General features: G+C 43.9%; 1 protein-coding gene and 1 long non-coding RNA gene across 4 annotated transcripts in view; one reads left to right on the top strand and one right to left on the bottom strand.

Annotated features, from left to right (window-relative positions):
- Positions 1-10,092, bottom strand: part of LOC142818850 (uncharacterized) — a 182,069-nt gene extending 171,977 nt beyond the window's left edge. Inside the window, exons 1-2 of one of the 2 annotated variants that reach the window (XR_012896522.2) lie at positions 9,996-10,092; positions 5,281-5,328 (exon numbers count right to left, since the gene is read on the bottom strand). This is a non-coding gene — a long non-coding RNA (uncharacterized LOC142818850). The remainder of the gene's footprint in view (positions 1-5,280; positions 5,329-9,995) is intronic. The other variant, XR_012896523.2, reaches the window with a different exon arrangement.
- Positions 10,045-22,002, top strand: part of PTPN1 (protein tyrosine phosphatase non-receptor type 1) — a 68,493-nt gene continuing 56,535 nt past the window's right edge. The window contains exon 1 of one of the 2 annotated variants that reach the window (XM_075901208.2): positions 10,045-10,267. In XM_075901208.2, coding sequence (XP_075757323.2) covers positions 10,109-10,267 — 159 coding nt within the window. In that variant the 5' untranslated portion in view covers positions 10,045-10,108. The remainder of the gene's footprint in view (positions 10,268-22,002) is intronic. The other variant, XM_075901207.2, reaches the window with a different exon arrangement.

Genomic DNA, 22,002 nt, shown 5'->3' with positions numbered 1-22,002 from the left:
TTTTCGACTGGAATGCCTGGTCAAAAAGGGACCTTGACAGCTCCAGTCAGCAGCACAGCGGTGGCCAGGACTAAGGCAGACTCCCTGCCTGCCCTGTCTTCACGTGGCTCTCAGGAGTAGCCACCACGTCCCTAGGCATATGGGCAGGCCAGGGAGGCTCCATGTACTGTGCCCACCCTGAATGCCAACTCTGCAGCTCCCATTAGCCAGGAACCGCGACAAATGGGAGCTGCAGGGGTAATGCCTGTGGGCATGAGGGCAGCATATGGAGCCTCCTGGCTTCTTGTGCGCTTAGAGACTGCAGGAACCTGGTGGTTACTTTCTGTTTCAGGGGGCACAATGTTTTGTCAAACCTATTACAGGCTTGACAAAACTGTAGCTTGGCTGATTTCCTTGTGGGCTGCTTGTACTCTGGGTTTCAGATCCCTGCGCCAGCCCAGTGTTCTTCCCCTATTTAAACTCCTTCATGGAGCCTGCATTCCCCCATCCCAACCCTCTGTCCTAGCCCTGAGCCTCCGCCTGCACACCAAACTCTTCATTCCCAGCCCCACACCCAACCTCCTAATTCAGGCTGGAGCTATCTCCCATACTCCTAACTCTTCATCCTGCCCAGACCCCAGCTGGAGCCCTTTCTTCCTCCCCCACTCCAACCTCCTGCCCCAGTTTGGTGAAAGCAAGTGAGGGTTGAGGAGAGAAAGCAATAGAAGAAGGGATAGAGTCAGGGGAAAGCGGAGTGGAGCTTCAGAGAAAGGTGAGGGTGAGGTGACACCTCAGGGGAAGGGCAGGACAGGGATGTTTGGTTTTGTGTGATTAGAAAATTGTCAATCCTGTTGTAACTCTGGAGTCCCCGGCCCCAAAGAAATCTTGAGGGCAGGGCTTCCCCACAACTATGGGCTCTGAAACCCAGACTGCCAGAAGCCCACAAGGAAACCAGCCAACCTACAGTTTTGTCAAACCCTTTGTGCCCCCCTGAACAAGGAATTATCAACGAACTTAATTTTGTTAAAAAAATTCTGACCAGGTATACTCTCAACATTTGCTCCGATAAGCTGAATAACTTGAGCTCCTTAAGTCTCACCTTGTAAGGTTTATTTTTCAGCCTATGGATAATTTTTGCAGCCCTTTGAACTCTCTCCAATATTTCCACATCCTTCTTGAGCTGTAGACACCAAAACTGGACACAGTATTCTAGTCATTGTCTTACCACAGCTGTATAAAGAGGTAAATCACTTTCCTACTTCTTGATGTTCCCTAAGGATTGCATTAGCCCTTTTCAACTTTTTGCTACAACACTATACTGAGAGCTCATAATAAAGTGATTATGTACCATGATCCCTAAATCTTTCTCTAACTCCCAAAGCAGCATTTCCCCTCCTGCATTCTTTGTTCCCACATGTCTACCTTGCATTTGGCTGCATTAAAACTCATTTTGCTGGACTTTAACCATTTAACGAGGTGATTTTAGATCACTTGCTAACGGTGACCTATCCTCATCATTTTTCTACCCTAATATTCTTTGTCTCATCTGCAAACTTTACCAGCAAAGATTTTATACCACTGTTTAGACTGCTGATAAAAATATTGAATAGAATCAGATCCTGGAGGGACCCTGTTAGAAACAGTCCTACTCACTGATGGCTCCCCAGTGAGCCAATTTTTAATCTATCTAATGTGTGCCCTATTAGTTTCATAAAGTGCAAGTTTATAAATCAAAACATCATTTTAATCAAAATTCCTGCTGAAAGAAACCTAAAGTCAGATGAGCTTTTCACCATTCATGCCAATTCCTGCCCTTTGCTGCTTCAATCAGCTTTCATAGTGTAACAAGTCCAGACAACTTCACCTTTGTTTATAACTACAGGCAGTCCCCGGGTTACGTACAAGATAGGGACTGTAGGTTTGTTTTTAAGTTGAATTTGTGTGTAAGTTGGAACTGGTACATATTGTAGGAGAAACTCTAGCCAAACATTTCTCCAGAGCTCAGTTTTATTCTCCCACACCTCACTTCCCTCAGTCCTTTATTCTCTAAGGGTGTGTCTAGACTACATGCCTCCTTCGACGGAGGCATGTAGATTAGCCAGATCGGAAGAGGGAAATGAAGCCGCGATTAAAATAATCGCGGCTTCATTTAAATTTAAATGGCTGCCCCGATCTGCCGATCAGCTGTTTGTCGGCAGATCGGGGCAGTCTGGACGCGATGCGCCGACAAAGAAGCCTTTCTTCATCGGCACAGGTAAACCTGGTTTCACGAGGCTTACCTGTGCCGATGAAGAAAGGCTTCTTTGTCGGCGCGTCGCGTCCAGACTGCCCCGATCTGCCGACAAACAGCTGATCGGCAGATCGGGGCAGCCATTTAAATTTAAATGAAGCCGCGATTATTTTAATCGCGGCTTCATTTCCCTCTTCCGATCTGGCTAATCTACATGCCTCCGTCGAAGGAGGCATGTAGTCTAGACACACCCTAACTGAGGTGTCTGCTGAGAAAAGCCGCTCCGCATCTCCCTGATCTGCTGGGGGGAGCGCTAGCTTCGCGTCTCCCTGGTCTGCTGGGAGGAAGCAGCTAGTGCGGGGTTGCCTCACCCGGTTTGTAAGTAGGGATCCGATGTAAGTTGGATCCATGTAACCCGGGGACTGCCTATACTTTTAACATCAGATATGACAGAGAAACTCAGGGGGAAAGGGGCATTCTAGATGAGTGTGTTGCTAGCCTTGCCACAGAAAACAGAGTAATTAAAACAGTGATTGATGCTGATACACATCAGTAAACTGTATCTTAAATTTTGTAAAAAGACATGGCTGTCAGAGGCCCATTTCCAGCTCTTCATTTCTGTGTAGTCACTGAGACTGGTCTGATTACCTCTAGTATTCATACTGTAATTCCTGTCACTAAAAGGCAACATATCAGAAAGAATAAACCAGCACCTTGCAAACTATTACAAGCAAGCCCAAATGTCAGCGTGGTGGCGTGGCCTAGAGCAGAGATACTCAGCTTTGGAAGTTCCAGGGGCCACAATGATACTCACATGGCGAGGGCCGCAACTGAAGCTGACGGGCATGAATACAAAGATTATGGCACGACACAAAGGTCCCATTTAAGTCAGTTCTGCTGATATTAATAAAATGCAATATTTACCCGATTTCCACCCATATGACAGCACTTTAATGAGCAATAACAGTCCAGGAATTTAACTACTAAAACGCATATCAACAGAAGACCATTATTTTGAATCGCCGTTTTGAAGCATGTTTCCAGTGGAGGCCACGTTCAAAGGATCCCACCCGCGGGCCACGTGTTGAGTAGCCCTGGCCTAGAGCAAGATCTAAGACCCAAAGGGGAATCACGATACCCTTCCAGATATCAAGCACTAGGCAACTGTGAAGAACAGGGACATATCCATCTCTACTTATTGACTGCTTCTTCAGGTTTGCAAAAATCCTGTTCCTTACTTATTCCACAAGTCAACAGATCATAGAAAAGTTAGAGTATTCTAAACCAGCAAGCGCATACACTAGCCAAGGCAGTCAAAATAAAACCCAAACTCTCTAGTTCAGCTCTTTCTTCCAGGTCAGTTTCACTAATAAACAGATTATATACATGTCTTAAAATAACAACAACACAATAACAAAGCCCCTTCCACAAGTAGGGAAGGGAGGGACCACAACCTACGTAGCCTTTTCTAACTATTCCTCTAAACCAGTGGTTCCCAAACTTTTCGGCATCACGCCCCCCTTTTGATTTTTGAGAAACCCTCATGCCTCCCCTCCCAAAAAAATAGGAGCAAAACTTGGGGTGGGATTGACAGGGGTGTGTGGGGCTGGGTCGCCTCGTGCTCCCCCTGGAATTTCTTCATGCCCCCTCAAGGGAGGCACGCCCCCCCAGTTTGGGAACCCATGCTCTAAACCATATGAAGGACTTTTCCTTGCCTTGGAATTTTTCCTTATCCCTCATTTTCCTAAGAATAACTGGCAGCCTCCCAGCAAGGTGCAAAATGGTCACTTTGCCCAAGGCCTCTTGTCTGAGAGGAGCCCAAACTGAGTTGCAATTGCAATCTGGCTTGTGGAGTTGCTGCACCACTCAGGTCTGGCCTGGAAGCTCCTCTGTCAGAATGGAGGGAAACCTAGCCCAAATCTGACTGAAGTCGTGCTGCGATTTTGTGTATTATGTAACAACGTCCAGAGCGGGAAGCCGGCACAGACATGCAGGACAGGAGCTGCTGCTGTGGGGTAAGTGCAGGGTAGACTCCCTCTGGAACACCCTATCTCTCAAAAGTATCTCCTGTCTCTCAAAAATTACTCTTTTGGAATGGTGGGGGAACTCCATTTCAGGTTTGCCCTTGGCCCACAAAAATCTCTGTGCAGCCCTGGCTCCCAGCATATGCGCTTGGTTAACTGACTCATCACCATTATGTGTGCTCTCTGGGAACTACAGGCAGTCCCCGGGTTACATGGATCCAACTTACATCGGATCCCTACTTACAAACGGGGTGAGAAAACCCCGCACTAGCTGCTTCCCCCCAGCAGACCAGGGAGATGCGAAGCTAGCGCTCCCCCCAGCAGATCAGGGAGACGCGGAGTGGCTTTTCTCAGCAGACACCTCAGCTTGAGAATAAAGGACTGAGGGAAGTGAGGTGTGGGAGAATAAAACTGAGCTCTGGAGAAATGTTTGGCTAGAGTTTCCCCTACAATATGTACCAGTTCCGACTTACATACAAATTCAACTTAAGAACAAACCTACAGTCCCTATCTTGTACGTAACCCAGGGACTGCCTGTACATCTCCAACAAGAGCTGTAACAGGCATACTGGGCTCTGTGCATGTGCCACCACAAGTTACAGGTTTTTTCCCCTTCACATTTTGGCATTCCCAAAGCATAGTAACTAATCTTGTGGCATAGCCTGTTAACACTGAATGCCAAATTTCTGAGTTACAAAGTGATTTCAAGCATATTACAGGTATATTATATCCCATTCTACCTCACTCAGAACAAAATGGGCTTTTGGAAAGAGCAGCAGAGATGGATACAATAAAAAAGCAGCCCTGAAGAGCATGGGACAGCCCTAGCAGATACCAGATCAGGTTCATAGAGCAGGACAACAGTGTCAATCTGTGAGATATGTCTCCTAGGCCTTAAAAGAAAACACCCATAAACATCAACTCCTTTCACAGTCTGACTTGACTCAAGCTTAAATCAGCTGATTGAGTCATGATCAAGCTGGATGAGAAACCTATTAGACAACACCAGTTGCTGCCAGTGGATGTAGCTGCACCCCAAAAACATACCTGCTCGAGACCTATCTAGGTACGCCATACATAAGAAACAGGCAGCATCTGTGAAAAGAGACATGTTGTTGTTGAAAAGAATCTTAGTATTATTGAAGAGGACTCTACACCTTTGGGGGTTTGAAAATGCAAGTGACTAAATGGAGCAATACACAATCAATTAATTATCACTGAATTCCTTTTTAGTCCTAGGAACTTGTACCTATGCAATATTATGTAAACTTAAGTCACAGATGTCTGTTCGGATTAGATTTGTTCCTGATTCTACAGGTGTTCAGAGATTCAACTCTTAGGGTCTGGCTCTTATTCATTGTAATATGTGTGTGTGCCTCATCTGACAATGTAGCATTTTTGGAGGATGAGGGGAATAGAGACTAGACTGTGTTGGATCTTCACAGTAAATACTCAACGCTGAACAGCCTAACTTACTATCAACAGTTAGTAAGAAAATAAGGACAAAGAATATCTGAGGCTCGAAGACCCAAAGGGCCTCTCAGAAGCTGCCAACAGAGTATCATCTTTGTTTAAAACAAGACTGTCTTTCTGTTAAATAAAACAGAGATGTTAATGTGGATTAATGGGAAAATTGTGTTTAGTTTGATAACATGAAGTATGCTGAATGTGAATGACAATCTTTCTGGTTGGGCATCCAGCCTGCTGGAACTGTTATGTATTATTATATGTAATTGTATTGTTAGAGTCACAATGCCACAGTGCAGGAACATCATGTATCTTATTTACAACATTTTAATAGGGATTTATTACTCTGGCTGTTTTTAAAACTAGGTCATCTTGAAATCTGAAATATTGTGACCACAGATGCAAATTTGTATCGAATGGCTGAAATGGAATAAGCCATTTTGTGGGTCTCCAACTGATGAAAATAAGACCATGTTCTTTGTGTTTTGATTGGTTAGTTTGCTGTTTTCCAGATACCTTTTTAATTGATATACCTCAGAAACAGATTCATTTAAAAATACAAATTTTGCAGGTGCTTAGAGTTCAGACTACATGGGAGATGTAAAAGTAAATCAAGGACCCCCTAAGGACTGTTGTGCAGGCCAAAGATTAGGCAGAATGCTGTGTGCTCTGTCCTCCCCACTTCCAGACACATATTTAGGGTGTCTGGTTTTAGCAGTTTATTTATTTAATTTTTCAGGGTTCATTTTTAGCTATTTTGGGGTTTATGTAGCTGTCTAAAAATCAGGAGTTTTGGGGACTTTCTTTTTGCATTTACTGAAATAAGTAATACAGTACACTGCAATGAGTAATCTCTTTGCAATGTTTCCCAGTGTTAAAAAGCACTAGGGAACCTTTAGTGCATACCAGCAGAGGGTCTTCATGGACCAATTACATGAAACACATTAGTGCACTTTAGAAAGTGCAGCCCTATAGGCTGCATTACTGAACTGTGCACACAACCTACAAGAAACCATTTCTGGTGTTTTGCCAGGATTTATTGGATAAATGTTGATTTCACTGGTATTTAGGGTGTTTTGTTTGTTTTATTTTTTGTATCAGAACGTTTATCAGTGTTTATCAATTAAACCTAAAATCAGAAACCCTACACATATACCAGGAGGTATCCAAAGATTCCCCAGCTCAGGGAATACCTCTGACGCTAGCATAAAGTGCTTTAAGAGCCTTTTGCAATCCTCCAGCAACACAAAGGGGACTTAACAAGCCCTGTGGATCGGGCCAATTGCCTGTATACTGCAGCCTATGATTTTTAGACATTTCAAGAAACAATTTGGTGGTTGCAGGTAGAAGTTATCAACTTATTGATATGTACGTGATCATTTATAACCACAGATACAGGCAGTCCCCGGGTTACATGACTTACATGGGATCCCTACTTACAAACAGGGTGAGGCAACCCCGCACTAGCTGCTTCCTCTCAGCAGACCAGGGAGACGCGAAGCTAGGGCTCCCCCCAGCAGACCAGTGAGATGCGGAGCGGCTTTTCTCAGCAGACACCTCAGCTTGAGAATAAAGGACTGAGGGAAGTGAGGTGTGGAAGAATAAAACTGAGCTCTGGAGAAATGTTTGGCTAGAGTTTCCCCTACAATATATACCAGTTCTGACTTACATACAAATTCAACTTAAGAACAAACCTACAGTCCCTATCTTGTACGTAACCCGGGGATTGCCTGTACAGTGATTTCTGAAAACAGTTGTGGCAGTTGCTTGCAGAATATATGTACATGAAATTATAAAAATCTGTGCTCAGATTTTAAAACATTAGAAACACTATCACATGTGTTTAAAGTATTTTATTTTTTTAATCCATTTGCCATTGTTGTGTCTGTGCCACCTAAAAAGTGTCTAATTTATCCAATTTGCAAGTGCAATTGCATGTGGAAAGTACACACACTATTATGCATGTATATGCCTATGCCATTAAATGACTAACCTTTTGAAAACCTAATGCCTGGACCTTAATTGCAAATGCATCTGGTTTCATGATTTTAGAATTGTGCATGCATTTTAATACCAAAACAGTACAGCAGTGCATGCAATTGCAATAACAGTACAATTAAGATGCACATTTCTGAAAAAAAATGGGACCAGATGGGCACTATTGCAATGATAAATTATCCCTCAGCCAAAGATATTATTAATTATATACATGTAAATGTTTGAGAATCTTTATAATCCAATTTAAAGCTGTAATTTAATGCTGAATCCCCAGAACTAAAAATTCCCAGTGATTTAAGCAAATCATTAATCAAACTGTAAATGTAACTGTGCATGTATAAACTTTCTTTCTCTTACTTACGTTTATTTTAAACCATTCAGGGTGAATGCTGCCTTCAGTCTATGGCAGAATTCCAGTTGTCCAGGACAGCATATGGCTCTTAGTGACCTGGGACAACTATTCTATGATAACAGTACCTCAGAGAATTGTGTTCTTCATGGATCCTTGACTAAACAGTCTGCACTGATTTTATCTATCAAGTTAGAGCAGGAGTCATGAATCCACAAGTCTGAATGCTAACTTTCCTTATGAAAAACTTTTATACTGTAGTAATTCAGTTATCTACAGTTATGGCATCCTGGGCTTGATCCTGTCCTAAGCAGGTCTGTGTTTAGAAGGGAAATTTCTATGTTGCAGTAACTGTTGCTGATGTCTAAATAGAATCAAAGCTGAGAATGATGTAAGGTGTGTGCTTTTAAAAGCTGCTGCCTTTCACTCCAGGGTTGGTTGCATTTTAATGGAACCTAGTCAATGGATATAATTTATGGAGCATATGACATCCTTCAAGATTAAAAATGGTAGTGAGCTGTAAACTATTGTAATTGGCTGAACTGCCAGTGCCTGACTAGGCTGACCTTCTAAGGGTCCTTTGGATTAAAAGCTGCCACCTGAAGATTGTCTCACAGGAAAAAGATTTGTGCATCACAAAATGGTGATGTTTATGTCCCAGTAATGTAGTATCAAAATGTCTGAGTCCAACATGTCTCAATGACATTTTGAGTGGACTCTATTTAGGGTTGGGACAGCAAACATAATTCATTAGGGCTAGGAGTGTGTTAACCCCTTTGAAAACTAATTATGTACATGTAATGACATATACTGTACATATAATAAATGGTACAGTTTACTTATGTGGGGAGTGGTGAAAGTAGCAGTGTGAACTATATATGGGTATGTCTGCACTTGAACCCTCTTTCAAGAGAGGGATGCAAATGAAGACATTCAAAATTGCAAATGAAGCAGGGATTTAAATATCCCATGCTTCATTTGCATATTCACATTATGACGCTGTTATGGCCTTATCTCGAAATAACTGGTAAACCTCATTTTATGAGGAATAAGGGTTATTTCAAGAGAAGGGTTTTATCTCGAAATAACCGCATCTTAACAGCGTCTGTTATTTCGAAATAGTGCTATTTCAAAATAGCACATAACGTGAATATGCAAATAAAGCACGGGATATTTAAATCCCAGCTTCCTTTGCAATTTCGAATATCTTCATTTGCATCCCTCTCTCGAAAGAGGGTGGGAAGTGTAGACATACCCTTTCTGATCTGGCAAATGGACATAGGGAACTGGAATGGAGTGGGGAAAACATAGCATTACACCACCCATCTGCCAGTCCCAGGTATAATTAGACATAACTAAGGTAAGAGTGTTACCAAATTTGTCTGTCTTTAGGCTGGAGAAAAAATACAGATTCTATCTTTCTGTCAGTCCTCATGACTCCCCTGTCTGTCCTCAGGCCTTGGAGGGTGGCACAGCTTCCCCCATATGCCTATCTTCGGGGAGGTCAGTGTTAGCCCTGGGGTGGGGAGATACAACTCCCCTGTCTGTCTGTCTGTCTGTCTGTCCCGGGGGAGGCACAGCTCTTCTGCCCCGATTGTCTGTTCTACTGGGGAGGGGGACAGGACCCGGCAGGGGAGAGGGAGACCAGCTTCTCTGTCTCTTTGTCAGGCCTCAGACGTGGACGGGGGCACTGCACTGCCTGCTTGTCCTTCTGGGGGGGAGTAAAGCTCCCCTGTCTGTCTGTCTGTCGGGGGGGCGGGGCACAGCTCGCCCGTCTGTCTGTCTGTCTGTCGGGGGGGGGGCACAGCTCGCCCGTCTGTCTGTCTGTCTGTCTGTCTGTCGGGGGGGCGGGGCACAGCTCGCCCGTCTGTCTGTCTGTCGGGGGGGGGCGGGGCACAGCTCGCCCGTCTGTCTGTCACGCCACAGTGGAGGAAGGGGGGGCACTTACGGCTTCTCTCCCCGGCTCTCCCAAGCTGCCCCTCCCCCGGCGGGGGCGGAGGCGGGCCCGGAAGCGGCGTGGCCGGCCGCGGCGTAGTTCCGGTGGCCGGGGCGGGGAGTGACATGCAGAGCAGGCAGCGGCGGCCCCGCGAGCAGCTGGAGCCGGAGGAGCAGGGCGCGAAGGCGGCGGCGGGGGGCCAGGCCCGGGGGGCCCCCGCCATGGAGATCGAGAAGGAGTTCCGCCAGCTGGACCAGGCCGCCAGCTGGGCCCTTATCTACCAGGTGAGGGGCCGGGCCGGCTGCACCAGCGCGGGGAGCTCTGTCCCCCTCCCTTTCCGGGGCCCTGCCTGGGGGAGAGGCGGGAGCACTGCCCTCTCCGTATCCGGAGCTCTGGGGGGCTCTGCCCCCCCCCCTCCGCACTCCGCTCCCCCCTCTCCGTCCGGGTCCGTGGCTGGCGGTGAGGGGTTGTGTTCACTTCCGAGCCCCTGGCTCCGTCCCTTGGATGGGGAGCTGTGCCCTGCAGCTTATTTAATCCCCCCCCCCGCTGCCGTCCTGCTCACGGCCCTGTGAGGCTCTCTGCCCCCTTCTCCCCATGTGCACCCCCCCCCTCTCCCAGGGTTTTGTGGAGGGGAAACGCTGCGCTCTGTCTGGTTTGGGGGCGAGCTCTTCCCCCACCCGGTCCAGCTTGGGAGTTTCCCTCTCGTGTCATGAGCCTCGAGGGTGAGCCCTGCAATCTTCTTCCCCCATTTGTTCCGCCTCAAGTAGACAGTCCGATGTAGAGGCCCCTCTTCTTCCAGTAGATCCTTTCCAAAACTAGCCCTCACGTCTGATTCTTGGGTTTCTAGTTATACCCCTTCCTCTTCTGTATTTTTTCCCACCCTTGCTCAATCTTCTGACTGGGCTGGAAGGAAACTTCCCTTCCCTCCCCTCAAAAAGGACACACCTTATTGCAAGGTTTTGGGGGAATAGCAAGCATTCAGGACAAAACCCTGAAGTGAGCATTTCACTTCCTATGTGTATCTCTATAATACAGCTCCCTGCACAGGGCCCTGGGGAGGGTGAATTTAGCAATGTATGTATGTTCACCCATTGTGCACAAAATAGAGAACTGATACCCCTTATAACATTCCACCCCCATCCCTGCATCTGAATAGGGAATAGAGTTTGTGACACATTTTTCCAACCATCCTTGTAAAAGCCTGATTCAACATCCCCTTCTTCCCCCCCCCCCCCCCATCTAAGAAGAGGCAATAAATTCCATTCTTGAGCCCTGAGGGGGTCTGAAATCATATACTCACACCCAGCTCACTTTCCCAGTGGATTGGTGTTGGGAAGGAGGTTCTATGTATGTGGTTTCTGAATCATTTTAATATATAAAGTTTGTAAAATTTGTTGTGTGTACTTGTTTATAGTGTGCCTAGGGTAGAGATTATTTATCAGTAATGCTGTTTATATAAAATAGATGTTTAAATTGTTTTGCTGTTGTACTTACCCGGAAGCATTTCATTTTCATAGTAGCAGACTTTAGAAAAAAGATACATTTTTTTTTTTTTTTTTTTTACTGGCCATGTGGTGGATTTTGAGTGTGCAGTCCCTAATTTACATTGCTTGTATTTTTAACAAGCTCCCTGGACAATATATCCCTAAAATAAACAGGATATGAGAGGATAAGGAACGCTAACAGCTGGGTTGATTAACTGAATCTTCTAATATGTTGATCAGGTAGCATTAATATAAAGTAACAAGTTTTTTGCTATTGCTGTCTCATTGCTTTACAAAGGCAAAGTTGTGTGGGACTGAGTTCTCTTCACAAACCTCTAATTTGTCCTTTTTAGCTGATGTTTTCTAAGATCTGTTGTAATGAGTGTTTTGACATCAATTAAGTTCAGATGCTGCCAGATTGCTGTGATCTACAGAAAGGATCAATATCTAAAATTGGGCTCTCCTGCCCATTTTTTGTGAACTTATCTTGCCATGGAGTTTTACAGAAGAGGTATAATAGTTTTTTCTGTTCACAGTAATGGAACATCTTGAGCTTCCTAAGGGAAGGTATTTGCTTCGCAAAATTAGAAATGAAGAGTTAAAAGACATCTAATTTAGGGTTCACTTCTGAAGATATTTTGCTTCCTGCAGTGTTCTAATAGTTGGTAACTTGATAGCAGTTGAAAGTCATGTGAATTTGTGAAACGAGGTTTTTTTCTTTCTAATCTGTTCTTGAAACATTTGATGTGTGTCAGACTCAGTGCTCAGGAAATAACTTTAACATCAGACCAAGTTTGTAATATGTTAGTCAAAGTTGTGAATTATGACATAAAGAAATTCAGTTGTGGCTGCTTCACCACTTTAACTCATGTCATCAAGTTGAAGTTCTTGCAGCATAATCTTATGCTCCCTATTGGGTAACAGCCACAGTAATTGCAAGCAGTTGCTTAATTTGTGCTAGAGAAGCAATCTTGAAAATGATGCTTTGGATATTCATAGCTTTTTAACTAACTCTCCTTTAGTTACCAGTGTGTGCTGAATTTTAGTTGGCAGTGATCAAAAGAGAAAATCTGATTGCCTCTTGAGTTGGTGGTGGTCTTGGCTGTAGTCTTAACAGGGCCATGGCATTTAAGTACCAGGTCAGAATAGGGGCATGTTGGTTTGGCAGCATGAGGATGGTTGTATGACAAATGTCAGTTTATCCCTGTTGTGAAAGGTTGATAGAGGATTCACTCTCCCAGGTTGATAGCTGTGAGGCCATAACCTTTCTCCAGCAATGTGTATGGTTCACTGTCTTCTATAATTGAGAGCTTAGGTACATGTGATAGAGTGCTAGCTGTAGCACTCTGGTCATTGTCTCCAGTTGCATCTGGAGTCTTCTTTGTGCTGTAGCAACCTTAATCTATTTCCATGGAGATTACTGACACCTGTGTAGAAATTGGGCTAATGATGTAATTGGTTTAGTAAGGGGGTCATAATTGATGGGAACAGGGAGTAGAGGAAGCTCACATGGTGAGCTAGGTGGAATAGAGAAGTAGTATGAAAGGTTCTTCCTGGTTGTATATTTTTGCTACTCTTGCCTTGTTTTGAAAACAGGCAATTAAAGATACACGTGATAGAAGAGTAACTGTGTGTTTGTGACTAAGGGACCTCAAAACTACCTTAGATAGCCATTGATGACACCTAACTCAGGAATACTTGGTGATAGTGTTATGTGCTGCTGAGACCACCACAGTTTTTGTTCTACATAGTAGAACAGAGGTAGAAGGTTAGATGTCTGTGCCAATTCTTTTCGTTCTCTCTTCTGCCTTTGGTACCATTGACCATGAGTTACTGGGAATATGACTGCAGACCCAAGTAGGAGCAGAAAGTGATTTAATAGCTCTCCTTTTTTCTTATTAAATATCTTGGACGTAATCATGGGCAATGGCTCTTTTTCTGAGATGATAGTCTCGTGAGGTTTCTTCAGTTGCAACTTGTCATCCTCTCCTGTTTTAATGTCACCAAGGACATGTTAGGAGGGTGAAAAGTGTTTCAGTATAATGTAACATTGAGCTTTATATTTCGCTTCCATGTCACCTGGTAAGTGTGGTTCAATAACTTGCTTAGTCTAGCATAGAAATGGGGTTGAGTGAAGGTTTCAAGGTTTACACACACCCCTCCCTACTCCTTCCCCTCCCCCCCCCGCCCCCCCCACACACAGAAATTATTCTTAGGCTGGGAGATGTAATCAGGAAAAAAAGAGGAGATTTCAGGTCTATTTTTGAGGACCAAGATGCTTCTGGGTGTCTGAATGTTAACAGTAGACATGTTTTCTAACCTAATTTGGATGGAACAATGCATCCCTTTCTATTACATATAGATTTTGCTACAGACCATAGTTTAATCGTCATAAGGGATTACTCTAATGGCTTATCAATACAAGTTTCCTGTGTATAGCATTCTTCATGCAAAGATTAATGCATTATAGTGAAATAAAAGTAGTATGTAGTTCTGCCAATTTGCAGAGATACTATTAACATTTTTCCTGATATTCTTCCAATTTAACAGATAACTTCTGATAAGAATAGTTTTCAGTGTCTAGATTGTATCAAGATAACTACTAAATATTCAGGGGTAGGATGCAGACCAGAGATGGGCAAGATGTGGCATGCAGGTTGGATCTGGCTCACCCCAATCCACTGGATCCAGCTTGTTGGCCACCCGATCTAGCCCAGACCCTGTACCCCGCCATAGAAAAGTTCAGCCTTTAACCACTTATCAAAACCTTGGAGTACCCCCCCCCCCCAAATTATTGCCCGCCTATTATGTAGACAATGTGACTTCATATTGCCATGAATGCAGCTTAACAAGCCATTAACAGACTCATTGTCTCATTCTTGGACATAGGTGCCCTACAAGGCTATATTTAGTATAGGGAAGGGATAAGGAATGCTACTAGGAGCAAGAAGCAGGAGCAAAAGTGTCTAGCTTGTATCACTTTCACTGTAGGTGATGGGAATAGCGATTTGACCCCAGTCAAAGCATATGTGCTGATGACGCTGAGCGGGAGTCTAATCTCCTGCAACATAAGGAGATCTTTGGCACTGGATGATGGCTAAAAAACTCAGACATCTTTTTATTGGGAAAAGAGGGAGCTTCTCTCAGCTGAGAGAATGTAACTGTTTGAAGGAACAAAAATAAGTCTTGCAGGGGAAAGTCTTGCAGGGGAAAGTTAAACACAAAGGAGGCAGTCTTTCTGAAATGAAGCACTTTTCGATAGTGTGTATACATTAGAAAACATGAGAGAATAGTCCAGCATTGAGCGACTTTGGTTCACTTTAAGTGGTTGCTCAAAAATGGGGACATTTATAAATCACTTAATTTTTCCTGACCCCCTCCCCCAAGAAAAATCCCCTTAACACTTTAACCAACTCTAATTTGCTACAAAAACTATAGAGAATGCCACAGACAAAGGAAAAAGGACCATTCTCCATGTAACCTTATACCAGTGTAGTAAGGAAAACAATTGCTTGGAAAACATTTGAATAAAGTCAGAAGCTGTTCTAGACCAGTTACAATGACGTAAGTATATATTGCACTATGCATACAAATTAGGGTTCTCTGTGTGAAAAACTGTAAGTTCCAGAAACCGTTAGGGATGTGGGTAGACAAACTTAAATATGAGCTTTGCAATGTGAGACTGGCCAAGGTATGCAATCTAGAAAACTAAGTGCCGTTTGAGTGGGTGAAGGACATGTTTGCTGCATAAATATCTTCAACAGGATCAATAGGAATGAAGACAATTCACTCTGAAGATATCCCAACAAGGAACAAAAGCCTGAAGCTATGCAAAGTTTAGGTTTGCTGTTCAGGGGCAGGAACATGGCGTGTAAAGGGGACACACTCAGCCATAACAATAAATGAACAGTGAAGTAAGTATGTGGTGTGCTTGTTACTTGACTGAAATATACAGTGTGGTCTGTTTGGGGGCTATGTTCTGACTGTGTATGCGCTAAGCTAGAGGCCTGCTATACTATGTTGAGAACTTCTTAACAAGGCTTTGATCCCTATGGCTTTTTAGCTCCCATCAGCTCTTAGCTGTGGGCGGAGCTACTAAGGAAGGCCAGGGTCTTAGAGTCTGCTCCAAAGATACTAGAGCTAATGAACAGAAGTAGTTAACTGGGAGTTTTGTGAGGGAATTTAAAGGTGGGAATATGGCTAGACGCTTGAGGGAGAGGGCTAGATGCACACTTCTTTAAAATTTAAGCCAAAAATATCCCCAAAACCCTGATTAAAACAGTACATTAAAAAGGTAATGCGGGCAGTAGTCCAGCAAAAACGTAGGATGGGGTGGGCAAAGGAACCTCTGTGGGCCGGATCCAGTCTGCCAAGCCAACGAATCTGTCCTGTGGTTGCCCTGCTGCTCCCCTGCCCCCAGGCCAGTCAAGACCTGAGGACAGGGGAGTACATGAAGTCTCCTTCCCCCACCAGGGGTGCACAGCATCAGAGGTCCCCTTATATGTTTTAAAACAGCTGGGAATTCTCTCTAGATGCCAGGAGTGCAGTGGGGGTGTGTGTATGTGTGTGTGGCAGATACTTCGTGTGCTCCCCCACTTCCAGGCCAGTCCGAGTCTGTATGGGGGGAGGGGAGCATGAGAAGTCTCCTGGCCCACCTCCCTCGGCCCAGGGCCACTTCAGAAATTTGTGAAGTGGCCCCTTTTTAATATTGCCCGCTTCTGGTGTAGGGGCTATCCAGTTGATTGCATCTGATGCAGCATGTATGATTACCTGCCCACAAGGTGCTCCTGGCCTTCCGACTGTGTACTGGGTTCAGAAACCAGAGTGACTGAACTGGAGGAGCTATGGGAAACAGACAGGTACATGAGACTTTCTGGGACACTGTAAAATGGTCCCATCCGTGATCTGACAGCCACTGTACTGTGGAGGAGGATAAAAGTCTCAGGAGAGAACTGGAGCAGAGAGAAACTGTCATAGTTGGGACTCCCCTTTCAGATAATGGTGTGGTATCCTCTGGCACCAATGATACTTCTTCTAGAGGAGGAAACTCCAATTATTAGGAAGAGACTGGTGTTAGTAATGGGGGATTCAATCGTTAGAAACATAGATTGAAGTCCAAGACCTCTATAGTAGGGTTCTCTGAGATGCTTTCAATTCTGCATGCTGGGCCAGTTAGACAGGCAAAAAACTGCAGGCTCTCCAGGGTCAGAGAGGTGGTATGGGTGCAGGAGAGGATTCTGGCCTGGGGAAGGGGGGTTGAGGGAATGCAGGATCTGGGGGGACGGTGGAAGTGCAGAGGGTTTGGGTAGTGACCTGGGAGAGAGTTGGCATGTGGGAGGGGGTAGGCTCTGGCTGGGAGGAGCTTACTTAGGCACTTTCTGGCCAGCAGGACCATCAGGCAGGCTTCCTGCTTGCTACAGCCCCAGGCCGCTCTGTGGAGGCTGTGATGATTGTGCTGAGGGTGGGACAGCGCACAAAGTCTCTCTCAACCCACCTGTCACAAGGGAAGTATGGCTACTAGAGGCACATGGCTCCAGCAGCCAACCGCTTTGAGCAGCCTGGTGCTGCAGCAGGCAAGAAGCCTGCCTGAGTGTCCTGGAAGTCTGCGGGTCCAGTCTGGATGTATTTTGTCAGCCCCTGGTTTAGATTTATTAGGTACTGGGGAACTTTTGGGAAAGAGGGAACCTATACAAGGTTTTAAACTGATTGCTGGGGAAAGCAAAGAAGTGCAGAAGAACATGCGGTTTGGACAGTGTCATCCCTGGGGAGGGGAAAGATGGGTGGCTCTGTTAATGGAAATTCTCTATCCTAGAAAGGAGAAGATAAAAGGTGATCTAATACCAGTAAGATTGGATTACAAACAGTTGAATGAAAGAATCCCATTCGATGGTATCATGTAAAGGCAGACAGATAAAAAGTGACATATTTTAAAAGTAGTTGTATGTTAATGCTAGAAGTCTAAATAATATGGGCAAACTAGATTGCCTTGTGTATTAAAGGGGAATATTGATATAACACAGAAATACCAGGGTATAAAATATGTCAGAAGGACAGAACAGGTTGTGCTGGTAGGGAAGTTGCTTTCACATATAGTGCCTAGACTCAAATGAAGTAAAAATGTTAAATGAGCCAAACATGTAGTGTAGAACCTTGCTATACCAAATAACGAAGATAACTAATGTGACACCAATTTTTAAAAAGGTCTCCAGAGTTGATCCTAGCAACTACAGGCCAATAAGCCTGACTTCTCTGTACCAGGCAACCTGGCTGAAACTAGGAAAGAACAATAATCAGATGAATTCAGCTTAAGAGGAGTAGCCGAGTTAGTCTGTAACAGAAGAAATGTAAACAACAAATAGTCTAGCAGCACCTTAAAGACTAACAAAACATGTAGATGGTATGAGCTTTTGAGAAGTGGGTTGTGCCCACGAAAGCTCATGATGCCATCTACACATTTTGTTAGTCTTTAAGGTGCTACTAGACTACAGATTAATACAGTATTGTGGGAAAGAGTCAGCATGGTATTTGTAAAAGGGAGTCATGCCTCACCAATCTACTAGAATTCTTTGACAAGGGGGATCCAGATTAATTAGATTTTTCTGAAAATCTTTGACAAGGTTCCTCACCAAAGGCTCTTAAGCAAAGTAAGCTGCCATGGAATAAGAGGGAAATTGCTCTCATGGATTGGTAACTGGTTAAAAGATAGGAAACAGAGGGTAGGTATAAATGGCCAGGTTTCAAAATGGGGAAAAGTAATTAGTGGTGTTTTCCAGTGCTCTGTTCTGGAACTAGTCCCATTCAACATATTCATAAATGATCTGGAAAAAGGCATAAACAGTGAGGTGGCAAAATTTGCAGATACAAAACTACTCAAGGTAAGCCCCCATCAGAATGTGAAGAGCTACCAAAAAATCGCTCAAAACTAGGTGACTGGTCATCAAAATGGCAAATGAAATTTAATGTTGATGAATGCAACTTAATACACATTGGTAACAGCTGATTTGGAACCCATTTTTTATGTACCCTTGGCACTGTTTTCCAGTCGCGGGGGATTTTGGAGTCATTGTGGGTAGTTCTCTAACATCCATTCCATATGCAGTGGCAGTCAACATGACCAGAATGTTGGACATCATTAAGAATACATAGTAAGAAAAAATATAGGATGCATAAGAAGACAGGAAATGTCATATTGCCTTCATGTAAATTCATGGTATGCCCACATCTTGAATACTGTGTGCAGATGTGATCATCCCATATAAAAAAATAACTTTTTCCAATTCCAATGCAACTAAAATCATTAGGGGTGTGGAACAGCATCTGTATGAAGAGAGGTTAATAAGGATGGAGCCTTTTCAGCTTAGAATTGGATGACTAAAGGAGACTACTCAAATTCTCTCTTCTTCCCCCCCCCCCCCATCAGAGGTAGTAAGGGGGGAGCAGGAGCCAGTGCTGGGGGGGGGGGGGAGTCAACTTAAAAGCTGGTTCTTCCCCCCGCCCCCGGCATTGTCTCTGCAGTGCCTCCTACCTCCCCCCCATCTCTCCCCCACACACTGCCTTTATCAGAGGCAGTGGAGGGGAGAGCAGAGACGACTGCTAAAGCAGCCCCTGTCCATGGTGGCCCAGGCTGGCCATAGGCAGAAGTTGCTTGGGCTGGGCAAGCAGCCCAGCTCCGTTCTGGGTCAAGCCAGGTCCAGGACCTACCCCCTTGTGTCTCTGTAGTTTAAATGTTCTAGGAACTGGGCGGGCAGGCAGGCAGCCCAGAGCTTCCTACATTGAAACTGCAGAGCCACAATGGGGGTAGGTCCCAGATCAAGTGAGAGCCAGGACTGAGCCGGGCTGCCTTTTACTACACGATTAGTCAATAGGGAATTAACTCCTTTTTAACATCCCTAATTTCTTCACAGAATCTGTGGAAATCTTTGCCTGAGGCTGTTGTGAAGGTCAAAACTATAACAGGGTATATAGGTAACAAGATAAATCCATGGAGGATAGGCCCACCAATGGTTATTATGGGATGAGCAGGGATGGTGTCCCTAGTCTCTATTTGCCAGAGGCTAGATATGAGCAGCACTTGGTTACCTGTTTTCTTCTTTCCTTCTGAGGCACCTGGTACTGGCCACTGTCAGAAGACAGCTTACTGGGTTAGCCAGACCTTTGGTCTGACCCAGTGTGGCTGGTCTTATGTTCTTGTGAAGCATCAGAGTTCTCTAAGAAAATAGGCAAGATGATATTTTAGTGAGATTGCTGCAAGTAGTTGTCCAAAATGCAGAGTGAGTCTTGGAAAACCATAATATCTAACTCTATTAGCCATGTTAAGGATATGCTCAAATATTGGCAGACTTGCCCACTGCAAAATAAATGTTACTGCCACATAAATATGTGGTAAGGAGGAGAAAAGGCAAAAAAGGTGTCTTTCCTCTGTAGTTCACTTTTATAGAGGCACCATCAACTTGAAATCTAACAAACAGAAAAGTTAGTTGCAGGTACTGTATCTGCCCCTGCAGATAAGGAAGCAACCAGTATTTTCGATACTGCCGCAACCAGTATTTTCGAAAGAGAGCAGCTTTTTCAAGAGAGCACTCAGGCAATCTGGATGCTTTTTTGAAAAAGCCCTATTTGCGTTCAATAACACTTTTTTTTGAAAGAGCACTTTTGAAAAAAGGCATTATTCCTTGTAAAATGAGGTTTTCCGTGGTCAAAAAAACTGCTGCGTTCTTTCAGTTTAATTTTGAAAGAATGTGGCAGCAGTCTAGCCGCAGGTGAAGTTTTTTTGAAAAAGGCTACTTTTTTCGAAAACCCTGTAGTCTAGACACACCCTATGTGATGGTAAAGCCATAAAAGGTAACACTTCTATGGTTTCTTATTTACATTCTTTCCTTTCTCCTTTTGCTGTAAGAGATTGATTATAAAGGGGAGAAAGTGAAATTGACTACACACACCTGCCCTCGAATGCAGAAAAATATTTTCCTTAATCCTTCAATAATAGGAATCCTACATGTTGTTTATAACCATAGTAGATCAAAAGCTTTTGGAGAGATTACTTTAATTGACAGTATCTTTTAAAATATTCTGGTTATTCTTGAATACCTTTAGCCTACTTTGTTTTAAGGTCCACAGGCAACTAAACTGAAATTTGTGACTTGGAAATGAAACCTTTGATTTATTCTAAGGCCCAGCTTAGATATGAAACTAACATGAATGGTAAATCAGAGCTGTCTTGTCCCAGAGATTGGGTGCTCATGGGTAGTTCTTGGCACTTACGTTGAGAAACTGTTGCTGCTTTCTAGGTGCCTACCCTATGTCATTATTGACTTTTGGATGAATGTGGATTTGGTGTATGATAGTGGATATCATTTGGAATTATAACTGCACTCCAATATCTGAATTTACAAGCGGTTGCTGTCAATGTGTTGCAAAATGCTTTGATGTGTTCAACTGTGTATAAATCAAACCAGGCTTGGGTATTTGTAACTGGAACTGGAAGAGCTCTTTCGCCAAAGGCATGTGTGGATGAGGAAGAGGAAAGAGGAAAAAGCACAGGTGCCCTGGTGGCCCATTCCGTCCATAGCAGTCACAGCTTGCATGCAGCTTTTGCAGTGTGAATGCAATACTGATAGTGGGAGTTTTACTTCATATAGAGATTTTTCTCCTGTGATCTTTCTGTCAACTGAGTCACCTTCTTTCAGAACAGTGGCTTTTTGTGTCTCAGGCTTTGTCTACAAAATACAGCTTTTAGCAGCACAGCCATGTCGCGAAAAGTTGGACAGTATAAATGCTGTTTGTTTGGCACTTTTGCGGACAAAATACTTTCACCCCCTATCAGGAAGTTTTGGTTTGTCCAAGAAGAGGACTCCTGCTGACAAATCAGTATTCACACTCACTTGCTGCCACAAAACTTTGTCATTCATGGGAGGTTGGTTGGTGAGTGGGTTAAGCATCCGTGAACAACATTTTGTTGTTGAAGTGCAAGTATAGACATACCCAAAACCTCAGATGGAGGAATAGCATTTGTGTACTGAATGAAAACCTATAAGAATGTGAACTGTGTAGACCACAACATCTCATTAACAATGAGACTGATGAACACGAACACTGGCACACGAATGTTATTTTAAAGCATTTTTTAAATAATTTAGTTCTTTAAAATGTCCCCATGTTTGTTTTAATACCAAATGTTTACTTCATGCTGATAACTTAAACAAGACTGTCTCTTGGGTTATTAATTCACAGGAAAGGGTTACTGTAAACTAACACTTATAAATAAAGCAAATGTAGGGGGATTATTTCATGACTTTGGGGCATCTCTAAACACTTTGTGTAAAACTTCATTATTTTCAATATAGCTGTTTGCATATGTTCATGTAATGCTGTTGAGAAGTGCAGTGTGATCTCACCTGTCTCTTTTAGGAAAGCAGAAGTTTAGTAATTACCCTAAAATATGCATTTCTTAGGAAAAAACCACCAAGATTGGAAGCTAAAACTATTTTTCTCCTCTGTAAGGCTACGTCTAGACTCCAAAGATAAGTCGGAAAAAG

The sequence above is a fragment of the Pelodiscus sinensis genome, chromosome 17 (genome assembly GCF_052426305.1).
Source record: "Pelodiscus sinensis isolate ZL-2025 chromosome 17, ASM5242630v1, whole genome shotgun sequence".
Lineage (NCBI taxonomy): Eukaryota > Metazoa > Chordata > Testudines > Trionychidae > Pelodiscus > Pelodiscus sinensis.
The sequence above is the reverse complement of the archived record's forward strand: the minus strand, read 5'-3'. Positions and strand labels throughout refer to the sequence as shown.